This window comes from Lagenorhynchus albirostris, chromosome 11 (assembly GCF_949774975.1).
Source record: "Lagenorhynchus albirostris chromosome 11, mLagAlb1.1, whole genome shotgun sequence".
NCBI lineage: Eukaryota > Metazoa > Chordata > Mammalia > Artiodactyla > Delphinidae > Lagenorhynchus > Lagenorhynchus albirostris.
Window position 1 is genome coordinate 82,388,493 of NC_083105.1, and position 22,589 is coordinate 82,411,081.

At 37.2% G+C, this 22,589-nt stretch overlaps 2 protein-coding genes across 11 annotated transcripts in view; one reads left to right on the forward strand and one right to left on the reverse strand.

Annotated features, from left to right (window-relative positions):
- The window catches only part of FGFR1OP2 (FGFR1 oncogene partner 2), a 32,776-nt gene extending 13,475 nt beyond the window's left edge, over positions 1–19,301 (reverse strand). For 5 of the 9 annotated variants that reach the window (XM_060166689.1, XM_060166684.1, XM_060166691.1 and 2 more), the window contains exons 1-3: positions 19,072–19,301; positions 5,438–5,574; positions 3,121–3,238 (exon numbers count right to left, since the gene is read on the reverse strand). In XM_060166689.1, the coding sequence (XP_060022672.1) occupies positions 3,121–3,238; positions 5,438–5,572 (253 nt within the window). In that variant the 5' untranslated portion in view covers positions 5,573–5,574; positions 19,072–19,301. Of the gene's footprint in view, positions 1–3,120; positions 3,239–5,437; positions 5,575–9,016; positions 9,085–9,782; positions 10,009–19,071 lie in introns of all 9 variants that reach the window. The other 4 variants (XM_060166686.1, XM_060166688.1, XM_060166687.1 and 1 more) reach the window with 4 other exon arrangements.
- A 226-nt stretch (positions 19,302–19,527) lies between these two features.
- Positions 19,528–22,589, forward strand: part of INTS13 (integrator complex subunit 13) — a 32,928-nt gene continuing 29,866 nt past the window's right edge. The window contains exons 1-2 of one of the 2 annotated variants that reach the window (XM_060165277.1): positions 19,528–20,011; positions 20,994–21,229. In XM_060165277.1, the coding sequence (XP_060021260.1) occupies positions 21,005–21,229 (225 nt within the window). In that variant the 5' untranslated portion in view covers positions 19,528–20,011; positions 20,994–21,004. The remainder of the gene's footprint in view (positions 20,012–20,993; positions 21,230–22,589) is intronic. The other variant, XM_060165276.1, reaches the window with a different exon arrangement.

The following is a 22,589-nucleotide window of genomic DNA, read 5'->3' on the forward strand; positions in this document are numbered from 1 at the left end:
AAAGCACACCCTTCCGAGACTGAACCAGGAAGAAATAGAAAATATAAACAGACAGATCACAAGCACTGAAATTGAAACTCTGATTAAAAATCTTCCAACAAACAAAAGCCCAGGACCAGATGGCTTCACAGGCGAATTCTATCCAATATTTAGAGAAGAGCTAACACCTATCCTTCTCAAACTCTTCCAAAATATAGCAGAGGGAGGAACACTCCTAAACTCATTCTACGAGGCCAGCATCACCCTGATACCAAAACCAGACAAAGATGTCACAAAAAAAGAAAACTATAGGCCAACATCACTGATGAACATAGATGCAAAAGTCCTCAACAAATACTAGCAAACAGAATCCAACAGCATATTAAAAAGGATCATACACCATGATCAAGTGGGGTTTATCCCAGGAATGTAAGGATTCTTCAATATACTCAAATCAATGTGATATACCATATTAACAAATTGAAGGAGAAAAACCATATGATGATCTCAACAGATGCAGAAAAAGCTTTTGGCAAAATTCAACACCCATTTATGAAAAAAATTCTCCAGAAAGTAGGCATAGAGGGAACTTACCTCAACATAATAAAGGCCATAACCCCACAGCCAACATCGTCCTCAATGGTGAAAAACTGAAACCATTTCCACTAAGATCAGGAACAAGACAAGGTTGCTCACTCTCACCACTATTATTCAACATAGTTTTGCAAGTTTTAACCACAGCAATCAGACAAGAAAAAGGAATCCAAATCAGAAAAGAAGTAAAACTGTCATGGTTTGCAGATGACATGATATTATACAGAGAGAATCCTAAAGATGCTACCAGAAAACTACTAGAGCTAATCAATGAATGTGATAAAGTAGCAGGATACAAAATTAATGCACAGAAATCTCTTACATTCCTATACACTAATGATGAAAAATCTGAAACAGAAATTAAGGAAACACTCCCATTCACCATTGCAACAAAAAGAATAAAATACCTAGGACTAAACCTACCTAAGGAGACAAAAGACCTGTATGCAGAAAACAACAAGACACTGATGAAAGAAATTAAAGACGATACAAACAGATGGAAAGATATACCATGTTCCTGTATTGGAAGAATCAACATTGTGATAATGACCATACTACTCAAAGCTATCTACAGATTCAAAGCAATCCCTACCAAACTACCAAAGGCATTTTTCACAGAACGAGAACAAAAAATTTCACAATTTGTATGGAAACACAAAAGACCCCAAATAGCCAAAGCAATCTTGAGAAAGAAAAATGGAGCTGGAGGAATCAGGCTCCCAGACTTCAGACTATACTACAAAGCTACAGTAATCAAGACAGTATGGTACTGGTACAAAAACAGAAATATAGATAAATGGAACAGGATAGAAAGCCAAGAGGTAAACCCACACACATATGGTCACCTTATCTTTGATAAAGGAGGCAAGAATATACAATGGAGAAAAGACAGTCTCTTTAATAAGTGGTGCTGGGATAACTGGACAGCTACATGTAAAAGAATGAAATTAAAACACTCCCTAACACCATATACAAAAATAAACTCAAAATGGATTAAAGACCTAAATTTAAGGCCAGACACTATAAAACTCTTAGAGGAAAACATAGGCTGAACACTCTATGACATAAATCACAGCAAGATCCTTTTTGACCTACCTCCTAGAGAAATGGAAATAAAAATAAACAAATGGGACCTAATGAAACTTCAAAGCTTTTGCACAGCAAAGGAAACCATAAACAAGATGAAAAGACAACCCTCAGAATGGGAGAAAATATTTGCAAATGAAGCAACTGACAAAGGATTAATCTCCAAAATGTACAAGCAGTTCACGCAGCTCAATATTAAAAAAATAAACAACCCAATCCAAAAATGGGCAGAGGACCTAAATAGGCATTTCTCCAAACAAGATATACAGATTGCCAACAAACACATGAAAGGATGCTATCACCTCACACCAGTCAGAATGGCCATCATCAAAAAATCTACAAACAATAAATGCTGGAGAGGGTTTGGAGAAAAGGAATCCTCTTGCACTGTTGGTGGGAATGTAAATTGATACAGCCACTATGGAGAACAATATGGAGGTTCCTTAAAAAACTAAAAATAGAACTACCATATGACCCAGCAATCCCACTACTAGGCACATACCCAGAGAAAACCATAATTCAAAAAGACACATGCACCCTAGTGTTCATTGCAGCACTGTTTACAATAGCCAGACAATGGAAGCAGCCTAGACGTCCATCAAGAGAGGAATGGATAAAGAAGATGTGGCACATGTATATAATGCAATATTACTCAGCCATAAAAAGAAATGATACTGAGCTATTTGTAGTGAGGTGGATGGACCTAGAGTCTGTCATACAGAGTGAAGTAAGTCAGAAAGAGAAAAACAAATACCGTATCCTAGCAGATATGTATGGAATCTAAAAAAAAAAAAAAAATGGTTCCAACTAACCTAGGGGCAGGACAGGAATAAAGACGCAGACGTAGAGGATGGACTTGAGGACATGGGGAGGGGGAAGGGTAAACTGGGATGAAGTGAGAGAGTGGCAATGACATATATACACTACCAAATGCAAAATAGATAGCTAGTAGGAAGCAGCTGCATAGCAGAGGGAGATGAGCCCAGTGCTTTGTGACCACCTAGAGGGGTGTGATAGGGAGGGTGGGAATGAGATGCAAGAGGGAGGGGATATGGGGTTATACGTATATGTATAGCTGATTCACTGTTATACAGCAGAAACTAACACAACATTGCAAAGCAATTTTACTCCAATGAAGATGTTTAAAAAAAAAAGAGCAATAACTACGATTTAGGCATAATGGACTAGAAATGTCACAAAGTAACTTTAACTGGCTATTTTCCCATTTAATTTAATTTATTTATTTATTGACCATGCCGCACAGCTTGTGGAATCTTAGTTCCCCAAGCAGGTACTGAACCCGGGCCCATGACAGTGAAAGTGCAGAGACATAACTGCTGGACCACCAGGAAATTCCCTTTTTTCCCATTTTAAAAAATAGTAATTGGTCCCAAGTTGATAGTACAGTTGCAGATTAAAGTTCTCTTTTGATTTGGTATACACAGTGATAATATAGCTTGCCTTTGTTCTCTTGTTGCAATTCTCTGATTTGTCTGTTTTCTTGTTGGATACCCATAACTAATGTGGACCGTGGCCGATGTCTTGCAACTTCATTAAGTTCTTGAATTTCTTCTTGATACTAATGAAAAGATTTTTATTAAAATGAAAGAGAAAATATTTGAAAATATGTATCTGATACACACACACACACACACACACACACACACACACACACACACACACATATGTATATTTGATAAAGAACCCTTACAACTCAACTCAATACAACTCAATAAAAGGAAAAATAACTCAATTTAAAAATGGGCAAACAAGTAAGTTCTGAGAATGTAATGTACATCATGGTGTCTAGAGTTAACAATATTGTATTATATACTTGCAAGTTGCCAAGAGAACACATCTTAAATGTATACACACACACACACACACACACACACACACACACGAACGGTAATTATGTGAGGGGATGGAGGTATTAACTAACCTCATTGTGGTAGGTAATCTTTTCACAAAATATACATATATCAATATATATTGTACACCTTAAAGTTACACAATGTTGTATGTCAAGTATACCTCAGTAAAGCTGGAAAAAAATGGGTAAAGGATTTGAAGAGACATTTCTCTAAAGAAAATACACAAATGGCCAATAAACACATGAAAGATGCTTAACATCATTAGTCATTCAGGAAATACAATTCAGTGTAACAAGGAGATACCACTTCACAACGACTAGGATGAGCTTAATCAAAAAGCAAGTAATAACAAGTGTTGGAGAGGATGTGGAGAAATCACTCTCATATACTGTTCATGGGAATGTAAAATGATGTGCCTGCTCTGGAAAACAGTCAGGCAGATGCTCTAAAAGTTAAATATAGATTTTTAAGACCCATCCATTCTAATTGAACTAGGTATATACCCAAGAAAATTGAAAACATATGTCCACATAGAAACTTACAAACAAGTATTCATAGCAGTATTATACATAATAGCCAAAAAATAGAAACAATCCAAATGTCCATCAACCAATGAACAGATAAACACAATGTGCTGTATCCTTACAATGATTATTTAGCAATAAAAAGGAATCAAGTACTGATACATGCTACAACATCGATGAAACCTGAAAACATTACGTTAAAAAAAGTCACAAAAAGCCACATATTGTATGATTCCATTCATATGAAATGTCTAAAATAGGCAAATCCATGGAGACAGACAGATTTGTAGTTTCCAGTGGCCAGGGAAAGGGAGACCTAGGGAGTAGCTACTAAGGGATATGGGCTTTTGGGGTAATGAAGTGTTCTCAAACTAGATAGTAATTATGGTTGCACAGCATGTGAATATACTAAAATCCAATGACCTGCACACTTCAAAAGGGTAAACTTTATGGTATGGTTCTTAACTCTGGTTGTCAACCCCCCTTTTTTATAACTCAATACCAGATATATATGTTCACTGGAATGCATGAATCAAGGTAGACAGGGACGTATGTAATGTGCTTAGGGCAACAGAGTTGCAAAACAAAATAAGTAAACTTCCTTCACTATTTTCAGCAGCTTTGTTAAAAGCAGTAACCCTGGGTTGCTTCCTTTTACAAAAGGGGTGATGCATTTCTAGAGAGTAAGCTATGAATATATATTTTCCTCCAGTGATTTCCATCATAATATCAGAGATTTTATAACTCTCTTAGAGTTGCAACTCTTTATCAAAAGAGGGCTTAAAATAGTAGCTCACTGTAAAGTTCTTATATACAACAGTAAGGATAACAAGAAGTGAAGTCCTTTTTATTTCTTCTTTAACTGGCAGCATTAAATGAAAAATAAGGTAGCAAGTACAAATGCAGTAACTGCAAAAGGTGGAAACCAGATATGGCTTTGCATCATTTTCAAAAACTATTTTATTGTTAAATAGTGTCACCTAAATACTCCTATAAAGAAAAATATTTCTACATTATAAAAATAGGAGACAGAGCAAAATATGTGTCAATTATATAGTGAAAGATATTATCTGGTCTTTGTCAAATGTACCTAGACCTAAAAAATTCATGTATTTTCCAAACTCAAATGTGCCTCACTGTCAGAAAAGTAATCAAGTCTATATGTTTTAGAATATCTACATATATACATGCCAGTTGAACTTGACAAAATTACATTTCAATCTAAAGTAAACTGAAACACACAAGTCAAGCTACTTTTAAATTTTAGAGAACATTAAAAAATAATAAAATACTAATTAAGCAGAAGTTTACAATTCAAGCAACACATAAATATCAATGACTGCTTTTTAAAAATGGAATCAGCAAGGAAAAACATCAAACCTGCTTCATAGCTTCTACTCGCTTGTTGAGAGCTGTGGTTTGCTCAATCAGAGATTCTGCTGCATCGTCGTGATCTCTCAGTCTTTCAACAAGGGCTTTAGCATCAGCAAGTGCCTTCTCAATTGTGCAACTCATTTCTAAAGGAATATGTATAATTAAAAATGAAAATCAAGATTCAAAACAAAGCTGGCATAGCATCTTATTTTAGTTTCACGTTAACACAGATATGCTTAAGCTACATTTGTTACTGGATTGCTCACTGTCTCAGAAGAAAAAACATCTAAGAACATCTGTGGTTTTGATTCTGTTAAGGTAGAACAAACTCAAAAGTGAATTTATAATATTCAAAAAATACAATGCGTGTAAATATATATAATTATATAATTACATATATATATACACACACACACACATATGTGTGTGTGTGCGATCATACATGTATGATTTGCAGACATAATCAGAATGTATTTAAAACACCCTGAATTTATAGTGGGGAAAAAAAGTACACATCCAATGGATATATTTTATGTTATACAGAAATTGTGCTCTTCATAAGGGCAAACCCTATCAAGTCATTTGTCATTTGTGAAAAAGGTCACTTTAATAGTCTTTATTCTGCAGTCAATGACTGTCAGGTCTCTGACCACAGACCCTTCCTAGCCTCTGCTTGGTCAGGTGACCTGAGACACCATTCACAAATGCACACTACTGACCAGCCAAAGTGGCCTCTATGTGTCATGCTATGCTCAAGTGTCAACCTCCTTCTGGAGGAACTTTGGCTTCTTATACAAAATTGCATTATAATCCTAACTCTTGCACTTTCCTTAGTGAATGGCAAAGAAAGTTTTAACTTAGAACAACACTGGCCATTGTGGGAAACTTCTGAGGTGTTAAAATCAATAATTAATATGCATAAAAGGAGCTCAAAAAATTAGGAGGCAAAACATGAAGCAGCCAACAGTTATTGTAGTTTCTTCAACTGGCAAGCTGAGACGTCAAAACAAAATTTTAGTCTTAAAATAATGTCTCTCAAAAACTTTAACCTTCTAAAACTTATCATTCTTGAATTTTTCTCTTTCTACTAAGTGTCACCTTACTTTCTATATAAGCTACCCTTTCTTCAAGATTTTCTCAAAAAATAAAATTATACTGTAAAATTACTAGGCCAGAAGCCAGGTCTATAGATATTAAATTAAAACTCAGGTATAGAACCAAGTTAAGGGCTATAATGAAGGATTTTCATCAAGTTTAGGAAGACAGAAATTTGCTACAGAATGTAGGACAGTTAGATGCTACTGTACTGAACTATAGTTCAGTTAATTATTAGCCCCTCAGACAGAGAAAAATGCAGTAAGTACAAAAGAGATTTAAATAACCCAACTGTGTAACATTTTAAAAGAAGGAAAGAAAACACATCAGGCCATTTTAGCAGGCTTTCATTTAAGGTTATATAGCAAAGATTCAAAATTGTAAACTAAATAAAGATGAAAAAACGTTCAAACAGTATTCTTGGTTTTACCCAACAGCTGAAGCAAAGGGTATACTGTCCTGTTATTATAAACAGGTTTAAAGCTGAATAAAAAGATTTAATCAAAATAAATTAAAATGTAAAACTGCCAATCTAGAAAATATTCATGACTAGACATTTCCAGAGAGCTTTAAGAATTAAGCTGGAAACTAATACAATTTCTGTCTCTCTAGATAAAACAACCAAAAGATTTGTCCTCTAATATCTAGGAGATTTAGATAAGTGTACTTCAAAATACAAGCAAAAGGGCAATTAAAGGAACCAATGGCTTGTACTGGCTAAAACACAAAAGGACAGCCATTCAAAATCTATCTAAGATGCTCCAAGGGAGATATTAGTCTCCAATAATGCCTTGCCCTTCCTCTAAACTTCCAAGGGGAATAATCTAAAATTATAGATAGGGGCTTCCCTGGTGGCGCAGTGGTTGAGAGTCCGCCTGCCGATGCAGGGGACACGGGTTCGTGCCCCGGTCCGGGAAGATCCCACATGCCGCGGAGAGGCTGGGCCCGTGAGCCATGGCCGCTGAGCCTGCGCGTCCAGAGCCTGTGCTCCGCAACGGGAGAGGCCACAACAGTGAGAGGCCCGCATACCGCAAAAAAAAATAATAAAAAAATAAAATTATAGATAGGTAATAGTATGGCTTTCCTATTTATGTGGGAGTTACTATATCTCCATAGCTCCTATCAATCCCACTACTATAGAACAGCAGATTCTTCAGAGTAAAATTTTAAAGTTATTTGTGGGGAAAAAAAATTAAAAAGAGAAAAAAATATTTGTCTTATAGTAAAAATAACTGGTTGTAATAGATGGTGAAAGAAATAAAAAAAACAAAGTCTAGAGAAAGTTATAAAAGATCTTAGAGAAGTAAAGTTTATCTTGATTTAATAGAACAAGTATGAGGAACCTCTGACAGTCCTAGGTTCCAACCTAGGATATTGTTAAATGATACTGTTGGGACTACTATGAGAAGAATACCTCTTTATGCTTTGTAACAACATGACATCTACAAACAATAGATAGGATGCGTTTCCAAATAAAATGCACTAAAGTTCCTATATATGATCAGATGATAGGTGATCTAGACATGAGAATACCTATACTGTGTGTAATTCAATAAGTTGCCCTCTCCCCAAAAGCCATGCTCCCAGAATTCTCTGGGTGAAGGAATCTACAGAGCCCTGAAACTAGATGGAATCTTTCCAGATAATCATAAATCTTTCTTTTTGAAATACGAAAGAGTTGGGACTTCCCTGGTGGTCCAGTGGTTAAGACTCCATGCTCCCAACGCAGGGGGCCCAGGTTCAATCCCTGGTCAGGGAACTAGATCCCGCAATGCCACAACTAAAGATCCCGCATGCTGCAACAAAGACCCTGTGTGCTGCAACAAAGACCCTGCATAGCCAAATAAATAATAAATAAATAAATATTTAAAAAAAAAGGAATATGAAAAAGTTAAGCTGTGTTCTGGGGGTATCAACTTGACAACATGGCACCAAAGACCCACTGCCTATTAAATCCTAAGCTTTGATTCAGTAGCTAAGGCTCACCCTCCTTGCCTCAGAGCAATCACAGGCCTCAACTAAATTAGTCAAAGCACCTTCAGAGTTTATCCTAGGTCTTTATACCTAATGTTCCCATATGTAGTAAATCCCAACTGCTAAATGAAAGCACCCTAAATCATCTACTAGTGGAATAATTATGAAATGTTGTTACTTTCTCTGCTTCATATTACCATCTTCTGGTACAAAACTCTTATTCCAACAATCATGCCTACTGGAAGAAAATCTCGTGACTGTGTTCCCAAAATTCACGGAGTGTCCAAGCCCAAAGCAAAGACTTTGAACTCTCTAGCACCAAATCCCGACTTTACTGTTTGTTAATGGGTTTTACATCAAACATGAAAAGTGACGTGCATCAGGCTTGATACATAACAGGCACTTCAGTCATGCTGATAAAATTCAATTTCTTACCAGAAGCCAAACTGATCAAATGACTTAACTGTGGCCTTCTAAGATAGAGCAACTCGTTAAAATGAAAGAGTAAATACATACACTAGTAGCTGAGTTGTTTTTGGAATAATTCACTTTTTTAAATGCTGCAAGGAAGTTCCTCCGATATCCTTTAAAAAACAACAAATACATTAACTACTTGATGGCTTGATGCTACCTAAAATAATAAGGTAGAGATGCACAGTAAAAAAAAAAAAAGATTCTAAAGCTAGTATCGTATATTACAGATACTATCGAACTACTTTAAAGTACATAGTTATAAAAACATTACTTTTACTAAAAGTCCTATGCAAGGGTTTCATGTAAAACAATAAAATCATAAGAAATCCACGGAGAAGTCAAAGATTCCATCACAGACACACAAAATCTGGCCTTCCAAATTCCAGAAAGAAACATGGGATGATCAGGTTATAAAACCCATGAGTATAAGAGCTGACATAATCAGGATGGCTACCTGATAGTACCAGACAAAACCCTGAATGAACACTAACTCATTCCAGTAGAAAAAGATTAGCCACAATATTAAACACTGATGGGAAAATTGCTTGGATGGCAGAGGATATGGTCCAGTACACACCTTATTTGTAAATAAATGTATCCGGAAAAACTGTAAAGGTGAAGCGAGGACTAAAACCATTCCTAAAGGACGTTTTGAACATCTCCAAGTGGATTTTATGGGGTTGCCTCTCTCTATGGTTTAGGACTACATAACATTCCTAAATATATGAGCAATGTATTAATAATAGCATATTTATTTTTGTTACGTATAGATTTTAAAAGTCCCCTACTGAAAAGCCATAATACTCACAATAGTTAATATACTATTATATTTTGTGTCCTTCCAAGAATATTCTACCTTGTCAATCAGGTAAAATAGAAACATTTAACTGGATCAGTTATTCATGAATTTAAATTATGCAACACTTTGCCTCTTTCTCAGAAATCTTTCTGCTTGTATCATTCTCAGTCCTCAGCAAACCCAAAACAGGATAAATCCAAGAAGGTCCAAGCTCAGACACATCATAATCAAATTTCTGAAAATGAAAGACAAAGAAAAATCCTGAAAGCAGCCAGAGAAAAATAACATATTACTTACAGACAACCAACATTTTGAATGACTATAGATTTTTCATCAGAAATCAGGAAGGCTGGGGCTTCCCTCGTGGCGCAGTGGTTGAGAATCTGCCTGCTAATGCAGGGGACATGGGTTCGAGCCCTGGTCTGGGAGGATCCCACATGCCGCGGAGCAACTAGGCCCGTGAGCCACAACTACCAAGCCTGCGCGTCTGGAGCCTGTGCTCCGCAACAAAAGAGGCCGCGATAGTGAGAGGCCCGCGCACCGTGATGAAGAGTGGCCCCCACTTGCCACAACTAGAGAAAGCCCTCGCACAGAAATGAAGACCCAACACAGCAAAAATAAATTAATTAATTAATAAACTCCTACCCCCAACATCTAAAAAAAAAAAAAAGAAATCAGGAAGGCCAGTTAAAAGTGCTAAAGAATGGAACGCTCAACCCATAATTCTATATCCAGTGAAAATACCCTGCATATATGAAGGTAAAATAAAAATCATTCTCAGATGAAGAAGAAGAGAATCCACTTCTAGTAGATTTGTTCTAAAGGAAATTCTTCAGAGGGAAGCAAAATGATAGCAGAAGGGAACTTAGAGTATCAGGAATAAAGGAAGAGCAAGAGAAATCATAAATATCTTGAAAAAGAGAATAGACTATTCTCTTTCTGAGTGCTTTAAAATGTCTGATATTTGAAAACAAAAGCTATAACTTTTGTGATGGAATTTTCAATTTATGTAGATGTAATATATAACTATAACATAAACGGGGAGGGTAAATGGACCTATACTATAATGTTTCAACATCTCACTTGAAATGATAAAATGTCAATTGTAAACAAACATATATGTTGTAATACTAGAGAAATCCCTAAAAAAAGCAGTATGGAGATAAGACTTAAAATCATAACAGATGAATTAAAATGAATAAAAAGTTTTAATAACCCAAAAGAAGGAAAAAAGGGGAAAGGAAGGAACAAAACACTGAGGGTACAAACAGAAAACAAATAAGATGGTGGATCTAAATACAAATATATTAATAACTACACTAAATATAAATGTTCTAAACACATTAGAACACGCAGTCTGATAATCTAGCTCTTTAATTAGGATTTAAAACAGGACCTAATTATATGTTGTCTACACGAAACTCACTTTAAATATGATATAGGTAAGTTAAAAGTAAAAGGATGGAAAGAGACACACTATATAAACACCAATCAAAAGAAAGCCAGTGTACTAATAATAAGTACATGAAAAGGTGCTCAACATGATTAGCCATCAGGGAACTGCAAATCAAAATAACAAGATTCTACTTCATATCTACTAGGCTGGCTATATAATAAAGAAGATAGTTAAGTGTTGGCTAGGATGTAGAGAATTTGGAGCTTTCATGGACTGCTGGTTGGAATGTAAAATGGTGCAGCCACTTTGGAAACCAGTCTGGCAGTTCCTCAAAAGGTTAAACACATGATCTAGCAATTCTCCTCCTAGGTACACACCAAGAAAATGAAAACATGTCCTTGCAGAAAATTTGTACATGAATGTTCATAGCAACACTATTCATAATAGCTCCAAAGTAGAAATAGCCCAAATGTCCAACAACTGAAAAATGAATAAATAAAATGTGATACAGTGAATATTTTTTGACCCCCAAAAAAGAGGAATGATGTACTGACATAAGTTACAAAATGGATGAAACTTGAAAAATTATGCTAAGTGAAAGAAGCTGGTCACAAAGCACATATTTTGATTCCATTTACATGAAATGTCCACAAGATGCACATTCATATAGGCAGAAAGTAGATTAGTGATTTGTCTAGGGTCAAAGGGAGAGGGGGAAGATAAGGGGAATGGGTAGTGACTTAATGGGCATAGCTTTTTGGAGTGAAGAAAATATTCTAAAATCGATTGTGGTGCTGGTTGCACAACTCTGTGAATATACAAAAAGCCCATCAAATTGTACACATTAAATGATGGAATATTATGGTATGTGAAATTGTATCTCAAAAAAGGTATTATATTTAAAAAAGAGAGCTGGTGGCTATATTAATACTAGATGAGGGACTTCCCTGGTGGCGCAATGGTTAAGAATCCACCTGCCAACGCAGGGGACACAGGTTCAAGCCCTGGTCCGGGAAGATCCCACATGCTGCAGAGCAACTAAGCCCATGCGCCACAACTACTGAGCCTGTGCTCTAGAGCCCACGAGCCACAACTACTGAGCCTGCATGCCACAACTACTGAAGCCCGCACACCTAGCGCCCGTGCTACACAAGAGAAGTCCACACACCACAACTAAAAGTAGCCCCCGCTCGCTGCAGCTAGAGAAAACCCACGCACAGCAACAAAGACCCAACGCAGCCAAAAATTAAAAAATAAATTTATTTTAAAAAATATACTAGATGAATTAGACTTCAGAGAAAAGAAAATTACCAGGGATAAAAGAGGGGCAATACATAGTTGATAAAAGGGCCAACTCACCAAGAACACATAAGAATCCTAAATGTATATGTACCTAACTAGGGAGCTTCAAAATCAAATAAAAACTGAAAAAAATAAATAGACATACCCTCACTTACTGCTGAAATCTTCAACACTTCTTTCTCAGTAACTGATGGAACTAGTACAGAGAAAATCAGCAACGATATAGAAGAAATGAACAAACTCCGTCAACTAAGTAGACTGAATTGATATTTATAAAACACTATAACCAACAACAGCAGAATACATATTATTTTTAAGTACACATGGGACATTCACTAGGATAGAGTATATCCTGGATCAAAAAACAAACCTTAACAAATTTAAAAGAACTGCAGTCATACAAATTATGTTCTCTGAACATAATGGAATTAAACTAAAATAAATAACGAAGAGACAACAAGAAAATCTCTAAATGTTTGGAAATTAAACAACACACATAAGTAATCCATGAGACAAAAAGAAAGTTTTTTTGGAAATTAGAAAATATTTTGATCTAAGTACAAGATATCAAAATTTTGGCATGCATGTAAAGCAGGAAATTCATACACTAAATGCTTATATAAGAAAACTAGAAAGATATCAAATCAACTATCTAAGCCTCAGCCTCATGAAATAAGGAAAAGAAAAGCAAAATAAACACACAGTAAACAGAAAGAAGGAAATAATACAAGAGGAGAAATTAATGAAATTGAAAACAGGAAAACAACAGAAAAAAAAACAATGAAACCAAAAACTAGTTCTTTGAAAAAGCAAAAAAAGTTGATAAACCTCTAGCGTAACTCACCAAGAAAAAAAAGAGAGAAGACATAAATTACCAATATCAGGAATGAAAGAAGGGATATCACTGCAGACTCCTAATTCATTAATAGGATAAGTGAATACAATAATAAATTTCATACACATGAATTGGATGAAATGGACAAATTCTTCAAAAACCACAAACTACATAAAGTCATACAAGATGCAACTATTAGTAATAATTATTATAGCTATAACTATTAAATACCTGTAACTATTCTATAGTCCTACAACTATTAAAAACATTCATAGTTAAAAATCTTCTGCCAAAAATCTCTAGACTCAAGTGGTTTCAATGGCAAATTCAACCAAATAGTCAAAATAATTTTGAAAACAAAATTGGAGAAATCACACTTCTAAATTTTAAGACTTACTATAAAGCTATAGCAGTTAAGATGGCATGGTATTGGCAGAGCCAGTCAGATAAAACAGAACAGAGTCCAGAAATAAGCCCACAGAAACACGACCAACTGATTTTTGAAGAAGGTGTAAAGGCAAGTCAAAGGAGAAAGGATAGCCTTTTCAGCAAATGGTGCTGGGAGACTGGACATCTGCATGCCAACATGTTAAGTAATTCTTACAATTTTCACAAAAATTAACTCCAAATGGACCATAGCTCTAAATGTAAAACGAAAAATGGTAACGCTTCTACAAGAAAAAACAAGAGAAAATCTTTGTGACCTGGGGTTAAGCAAACACTTCTTAGACATGATACCAAAAGCTTGATTCAAAAAAGGAAAATTCAATAAACTGGACGTCATCAAAATTAGAAACTTTTGCTCTGGGAAACACTGTTAAGACAGTCTGAAAAGACAAGCTATAGACTAGGAGAAGATACAAATCACATATCTGACACAGGACTTGTATTCAGAATACATAAAAACCTCTCAAAACTAACAATAAGGTAATAATCTAATTTTTAAAAATGAGCAAAAGACTTTAACACTTAACCAAAAAAATATATGGATGGCAAAAAAGGCACATGAAAACATATTCAACATCATTAGCCATTAAAGAAAAGCAATTAAATCCATGATGAGCTCCACTACACCCCTATTAAAATGGATAAAATAGAAAGTACTGACATACCAAGTGCTGGCACGGAACTCTCACACAGTGCTGGTGAGAATGCAAAATAACATGGTTATTTTGGAAAATGGTTTAGCAGTTTCTGAAAAGTTAAATGTATTCTACCATATGACCCAGGAATACCAATTCTGGGTATTTACTGTAGAGAAATGAGTGGATAAACAAACTGCAGTACATACCATCCACACAATGAGATACTACTCAGCAATAATATTGAATGAAGCACTGATGAGGCCACAACATAGGTGAATCTCAAAAATACTATGCTGACTGAGTGAAAGAAGACAATCTCAAAGGTTACATTCTGCTTCCATTTACCTGGCACTGCCCAAAGGACAAAACCACAGCGGTAGATAAGAGCGTACAAAAGAGATCAGTGGTTGTCAGGAGCTGGGAGTGGGAGTGGGCACGGGGGTGGGGGAGAAGGGTGTGGCACAAGAGAGTATTCTGAAATAATGGATAGTTCTGTATCCTGATTGCGGTGGAATCTGTACACATGTTAAAATGAATAGAACTATATTGCAAAAAAGGGCATAATACATTAATTTTAAAACTTAAAAAAAAAGATCTGTCCCCAAGGTTTTGCCTTTGTCTTTAATTCATCTGCTGTTTATTTGCATGCGTGGTATAAGGAAGATACCTAATTATATTTTCCTTTTCTCATGTGGACAACTAGTTGCGCCAGTTCCCATTTATTGGATAGTACGTTCTTCCCCCACTGAATTGTAATGCCACACCTGTTGTATGTTTTTTCAATAAATGTATGGGTATGTTTCTGAGCTCTCTATACTACCTTTGTATCTATTATCTATCTTTACATCAATATGCTGCCTCAACTGTTACAGTTGTAAAATAACGCTTGCTATCTGATATGGCAAGTCATCTTTTCCTTCTTCAAAAGTTTGTTAGCCTTTTCTCCAACCTAATTCAATCTAAATGGACTTCTACAGCACTCCAGAGTAAAATCAAACTGCTAGGTAATAATTTTAATTAATTCCAACTGTTGGTAGCTTTCTGAGCCTGAGTAATACAACCTTACACTGAATCTTGCTCATTGGGATAACTGTTATTTCCATTTTACCAATGAGGAAACAGACTCAGGATTTCAAAGGTAAGGAGCTGACTGACAGCACCATGTAGCAAGGAAGGAGCCAAGCTAGTACCAGAAATAGCACTTCTGACCCCCAGTCTAGTGGATATTCATGAGCCATGATGGCTCTCCAGGGCCCTGTTTGCTTTTACCTATATAAAGACTATCCTGGTCTCCTGGGTGGAAAAACAAAGCAAATTCCTTGCCCTACTCGACCGATGAGACTTCCAAAGTATTATATAAATTGCATTTCAAACCAGCAATAGAAAATAAATGGAAGTGTAAATGAAGATGAAAAAATAACAAATATTTAATATTTTTCTGCATAACCAATAAAAGCCTAGTACCTATTTTAACCAGCCATCACAGTTAATTATAAGACTGTTAAAAACAAGAAAACAGGCCCCCAAATGCCATGTCACTTATGCTAAGCCCCACATCACCAAACCAAGACTTAACTTACAGTTTTGGCCTCTTCCAGAAATAGAACCCTAAATCTGTCGATCAGGAATCACTGTGAGGTAATTTGTCTGACAGACCCCTGCCGTCCCCTAAAGGAAAGTGACCTTGTCCCAACCAATCTGCTTTTTGTTAGTGTAACTTCCTTGTCCCTTCTCCTATAAAAGTCTTTCATTTTGTACAGCTCCTTGGAACTCCTTTCTGCTAGATGGGATGCAGCCTGATTCATGAGTCGCTGAACAAAGCCAATAAGATTTTTAAAGTTTACTCAGTTGAATTTTGTTTTTTAAGGAGACCAATTAGACTTTCTGAAACTAGAATTAACATCCACTTTAAAAAACATTCTCTACATTGCATAATGAAATACTACTATCAAAATGAACTACATTTGTAATTTCTTTTGTAACTATAAAAACATACCTGTTCAGGGAAAGGAATTATAAATAGCAGGTAATTAAAAGCATACCTTTATTAGCATTTCAGAAAAACAGTGACACAAAGTTTCTGTGAATCTGCATGTTCATTTCCTGTATGTAAAACCACAGAAAAGTTTAAAATATTTTATAATATGCCTTTACTTTGCCACCTTTTTTGAAAACCATTGTGCTTTTCCCCCTGCACTGTTTGGCTGGTAACTGGAGTGGGAGGAAGATTGTTTTCCACATTCTCTAACAAGTTTTAAATTTAAAAGACTCCAGTTAAAAAAAAAAAAGATATTCTCAATTTTATCTATTTTTAGAGAGCATGTCTTAACTAGTCACACTTAACTAGTGTACTTACTTACATTATCTTCTATAGGTAGGTTCATATTACAGGTAAAAATTTTTAAAGCAGTTCCCCGCCCTCCACATTAGCCACATTCTCACCCACTTTACCGCCCAAAGACATTCGCAGTCAGACTCCTGGCAGAGGGTTCAGAACATTGTGCTGCTGATAAAAGAGAAACCACCACCCACCCAAGACAGAAACTGCCAGCTGTTAGTTTTAGATTTTGGTTAAGAAAAATTTAAAGAAATTCAAACCACTCTTCTTTCCCCTTTATCCACAAATCCATTACCCTATACCTGGAACTACACAGAAATACTGTGACCGCTGACATACCACAGATGTGTCTATCAATGTCAACAATCTAGTTTAAAAATTTTATTGTTCAGGCAGGTGCCTCTAAAGTTAATTAGTAGATAATACTAACTGACACATATGGAAATATAAAAAGTCCTAGTTATGGCTCTCTTAGAAACTTATAAAGAGATCAAGAAAGAAAACATGTAAATTATAAATTACATATTTTTAAAAAGCATCTTATACAGACATAGCACTGTATCTGAAAGCACAAAAAATTTTCACTGTCCTTGAAAATGATGGAATGAACACGTTTGGAGTTTTATGAAGGTGCTTTATGAAGAAAATGAATTTTTAAAGTTATAAGAAACAATCTGAAAGTAAGGACACAGGAGAATTTCTTTTTTTAATTATACGTTACCTTGGAATTGTGGCTAAATATAAGTTGCATACACCTGTATGTTCAAACAGGTATGACAATTCAAGAAGGATCTAACTTAATCTAAACCAGTTATTTCTAACCTATGGGCAAGGAATCATTGGAAGGGCTGCATGGATGTACATATACCAAGCATGGTCTGAAGTCTAAATACTTCTCTCACATAAATAGCCCACTATTTTTAATAGAGACTAGTAATAATAAAATACAAAAGCATTTAAAAGCATAATAGTCTTTTTGCCACTATGCACAATCTCAACTAACAGATACTAAAAGTACAATTACTTGTGTATTGGTGGTACAGGGTTCCTCATATTCAAAACAGGTCAGGGTTCTTTAAGCTAATATACAAGGTTCCTCTGGCTCTAAAATTCTACACTTTTAAGGATGCTAAGGATTCCTACTCCTATGGTGAATCTTCAGAACTATAACACCTGCTATGTGCCAAGCATTGGTCTAACTTTTGTTACAAAGATGAATAAGACGTGATCCCAGGCTCAAGTTCAAATTAGCGCAAGAGACAGATAGTGGAACAAATAATGTTATACAACCTAAGGAATACTGCAGAAGTACCGTCTCAAGTGCTTTGGGAACACCGTGGTACTATCAATATCATCTGTGGGAGCCTGAGAAGACAATGGTCTATGAATTGGATCTTGAAAGTTGGTTTAAAAAAAATAAGGAAGAGTAAGCATTCAAGACAGATGGTACAACACATACAAAGGCACAGAACTGTGAAAGTGCTTCCATGTTTGGAGAAACATCCAGCGGTCTGGCATGACTGGGTATTGAAGTATTTGGAGGAGAGGCAAAATAAGACAGAAAAGGTAGAATGGAATGTATTGGAACAGACAGTATAAGGTCCTAAGTGATATGCTTAACAATTAGGACTTAATTCTGTCAGCAATACGGTTATTCAAAAAGCTTAAAGAAAGTATTGCTATGAACAGATTTGTATTTCAGAATGGTAACTCTAGGGAAGGATGATGGTGGAGAAATCATCTGGTGAAAGAAAAAGAAATAGCATCGTGCAGTGTAAGTGGAAATACACAGTCAAGGATGAGCCTTAGGTTCCTAGTTTGGACAGCAGGATGGACACCGGTACCATTATCTGAGATGGGATACATAAAAAAGGCAGGAAGAAAACCAAGAAAAGAGTAGGATTCTTCAGAGGGCAGTTTCCAGACAGTATGGTTATCCGTGAAGAGTACCAGGAAAAGAGTAATATTTCTTGGAGGGCAGTTTCAAGAAAGAGGGAATGGTTCTCCATGTCATATGCAAAGAGGTAAATTGAAAACTGAAAAGAACCCCTTTTGCATCCCTGCCGACCACCCCCCAACCCCGCCCCACAAACGGTGAGCTCCCAGGTGGGTTAGGCAGGAAACAGAGAGGGAAGGTGTGTCCACAGGGTTAGGGCCAAGGCTTTTCATCGAACTTTCCGCACCTCAGTTCCGGAAAGAGGTGCTCAGAGCTGAACAAGGAGAGGAAGTACCGCGCCCAGTAACTGGCAGCCGGTAGTTCAAGAGGTGGTGCAAAGCACCATCGGGGAAGGAAGCTTCCGACTCCCTATGCCCGCTCTGGTCCCTGGATTGATTCCACTTACTCTGGTCTCAATCCCTCGCAGCCGTCAGCTGTGGCGGTTAGGACTCAAGCCTCGGCCAACGGGGACCTATGCACCCAGGGAAAGAGACTCCTCTTGCCTGTTCAGCTTCTTCAGCGAGCAGACGCAGAACCAAGCAGAGGCAGTGCAGGGGCGGCCTGGGGGAAACAGAGGGGCTCAGCCCCATCACTTGCCAACTGAAAACCTCCGTTCACCGCCTCCGACCAGCGCTCTCAGAGCGCTTCAACCTCGCGAGATTTCCTTCCTCGCGTAACCGTGGGGGCAGAGCCCAGCGATTTTTTTTTGAGGCCTCTAGCTGACATGCGCGAGAGTTAGGGGCGGGCCTCCCCACTAATCCACGCTCAAGCTTTCTCTCGGCCTCTCGCAAAGTCTCGCGAATTTTGCTAGGGGAAACGGGCCTGGGTGGAGAGGCTGAGAAGGGGAGATCTGGTGGGCGGGCCTTGCGCTTAGGGGACCGTAGCACCGTTAGCCGGTGCTGTGGTTGGTACTTCGCTGTTGGGGATGCTCTCAGGTCGCCCGGATCAATTTTCCCAATGGGTGACTGGAAAATTAGGGGGTAGAAAATCTTGAGGGTCGGAGGCATTTTTTTTCTTGGCTCCGCCCTCTTCCTGTTAGAGACCTGGGCGTCTGGCCCGCAGAGGGGGAAGGGCAGCTTGGCGGGGCTGCAGAAGAGTGCTTTGCGCACGCGCCAGTCCGAGTGTGTGAGTGTTTGTGTTCACGCGCAGGCGCGCGCGCTCCTGCATTTAGGAAGCCTGGGAAGGACCGGTGTGCTAGGAGATGAGCGGGGAAAGCATAGTCCCCTGTCTTTGGTACCAGACACTCCTGACTGAGCGCTGACCCTCCCCACCCAGCCAGCAGCCTTTTCCAGAGAGGCTGTGGTGCATAGCCTCTGTTCGTTTTCACTGCAGGACCAGGCACGAAAGTAAGCGAACCTCGATCTTGAGGTCTTCCTTATCCACTCACCTTGTACTCCCCCCCCCCACCCCAGTTTCCAGCAGAGTGTGTCTAGGTTTCTCAAAGAAGAGTTTTGCATGAAGGGGAAATGCATTGGAAAGCAGGAGAAGAAAATAGCTGGATTGTAAAAAGTCGGTTCGTTTTAATGAACACTTCTGCTGTGTTTACCCTGTGCTTTTCGAATGTGGATTGTCTATTCAGTGTAAGATTTTATTAGCGAAGCAAGGGAGTTCTTACAAGAAAAAGTTTCAAAAGTTCCTCCTTCCCACCATGTGATGGTAGCACCTAAGTTTTTCTGTTCTACATGATGAATTACCATGGTGTTTCAGAAGCTAAGGTGGAGAGTGTGAATTTGAGGTCCTTATCCTAATGCGAAGACCAGATATGCAGTTATCGTAGGAGATGTTTGTTATGTTTTGAGCTTACCTTTTGTTGTCACTCTTTCCAGTTCATTCTTTCTCCCCAATCCCCACCCTTTTTCAGAAGTCTTGAGATTTTTTTGGAGGGAAGCCCCCAAATGCTGACTTATATTACTTTAGGGGTTTATATTTGATTGATGTCAATTAGCAAGGATCATCAAAAGTGTGTTTGAAGGGTGTTTGTCGTTTATTTTGTTTGGTATTACGTAAGGGAAACCAATACGATTATTTGTAAAAATGTTTTCTTCTGGCAAATTTAAGTTCATTCCAAAAGCAAAAAATATCTGCATGTATTGTAATCTGCCTGTGTCTGGTAGAATGACAGGTGAATATGGTGTAGCTCGTCCCTTGAATTGTTACTTTCTGGTCATGACCTCATTAAATCTTGTCCTTTGTTCGATAAATTTCTTTGACTACTGATTATTCATGTTCCCTATCAAATCTTGAGGAAAAGACGCATTCGTTAGAAATAATTTAAGATATTAAATGTTACGTATAAGGTGTTTGGCTAATATATTTTATCCCTTACAGGTTAAAACAAAATGAAGATTTTTTCTGAATCTCATAAAACAGTATTTGTTGTGGATCACTGCCCTTACATGGCAGAATCATGCAGACAGCATGTCGAGTTTGATATGCTGGTGAAGAATAGGACCCAAGGAATCATCCCTTTGGCCCCTATATCTAAATCATTGTGGACTTGCTCAGTAGAATCTTCCATGGAATATTGTAGAATAATGTATGATATATTTCCTTTCAAAAAGCTGGTAAGTGTGAAGTACAAGTAAAATCATGATTTGGGGGATGTACTTGACTACTTTTTACATTTTTTATGTATGACTTTGCTTTAGATTTGACTTACAACTGTTTATTTACTACTTTAAAAGTGTAGTATATAGAACTCCCCTTTGGGGTTAATACATGTATTTAATTGGGGCCAATAACAATAATAACAGCTAACAATTATGGAGCACTTAACGTGTGCTTCATATTAACTCCTTTAACTCTTAACAGCAGTCCTATGAGGTAGCTACTGTAATTACTGGGACAGTATTCAAAGTGTATAAAACCAGAATGGAACAGACACTGACCACTGAGAACTGTTGTCAGCCGAAGCAGAAGGGATGTTGGCTGAAAGCACTTTGTCAGAATGTGTTGGTATGTTCCATCTGAATATCAGCCTTGTTTATTACTGCCTTGTTGGAGATGCAGAAACTGAGGTAGAGAGAAGCAATTTGCCCTGAGTCATGTAGCTAGTTAGAGGAAGAACCAGAATTTGAACCTGGCTGCTTACAGTTTTAGTGGAAGTGTCCTAAATTGCTGCGGGATTTGGCCATATTGTAAAGAATGCTCTTAAGAATGCTAAGGGGAAATTGTTTTTATCAGTAAGAAGAGAAATTGAAGATTGATAGAAACTCCAAGTGTGAAAATTATCTTCAGTTTTCAGAATCCCCACTGTTTTATTTTGGGAAAGTCATTTGGTTAAGCCACAAGTGGATGCTTTGCTTTCTGTCTCAGTTGGAGCAGCATAGGTTGGGACCTAGGCTGTTCATAGACCAGCACAGGCACAGCAGTAACAGTAAGGCTGAACACAGAGAGGCTAATATATATTATACATTCAGATATGTTCCAAATTAAAATATAAATTGTTTTAGTTCCTCTGTAAATTGTGTATCATGTAAGGTAAAAAAGTATATATGAGAGGAAGCATAATGTAGTGGTTTAGCACACAGGTTTCGGTTCAGGTCCTGGCATCGTTAAGCTACCGGCAGTGTGACCTTGATCATTTCGCTTCATCTCTCCAAGCCTCGGTTTCCTCCCATGTAAGCATAACTATGATTGTTGTAAGATTTCAGTGAGGTAATGTGAGTAAAGTGGCCAGTAAAATATGTTCCTGTCAGGTAAGTCTTAGGAGAAAAGGCTGCTTATCAAACTTACTGGGGAGGCAAAATGAGTATTACATGGATAATAGGAAAAAAGATTATGACTTAGATTATATAGTCCAGGGGAAAGAAGTAATCTCACCCTCCTCCCCAAAGGGAACATAGCCCTCATTTGATATATTTTCTAATGTATCCTTACTGTTATCATCTTACCTGATATATTTTGTTTGCATTTTACTTTAAA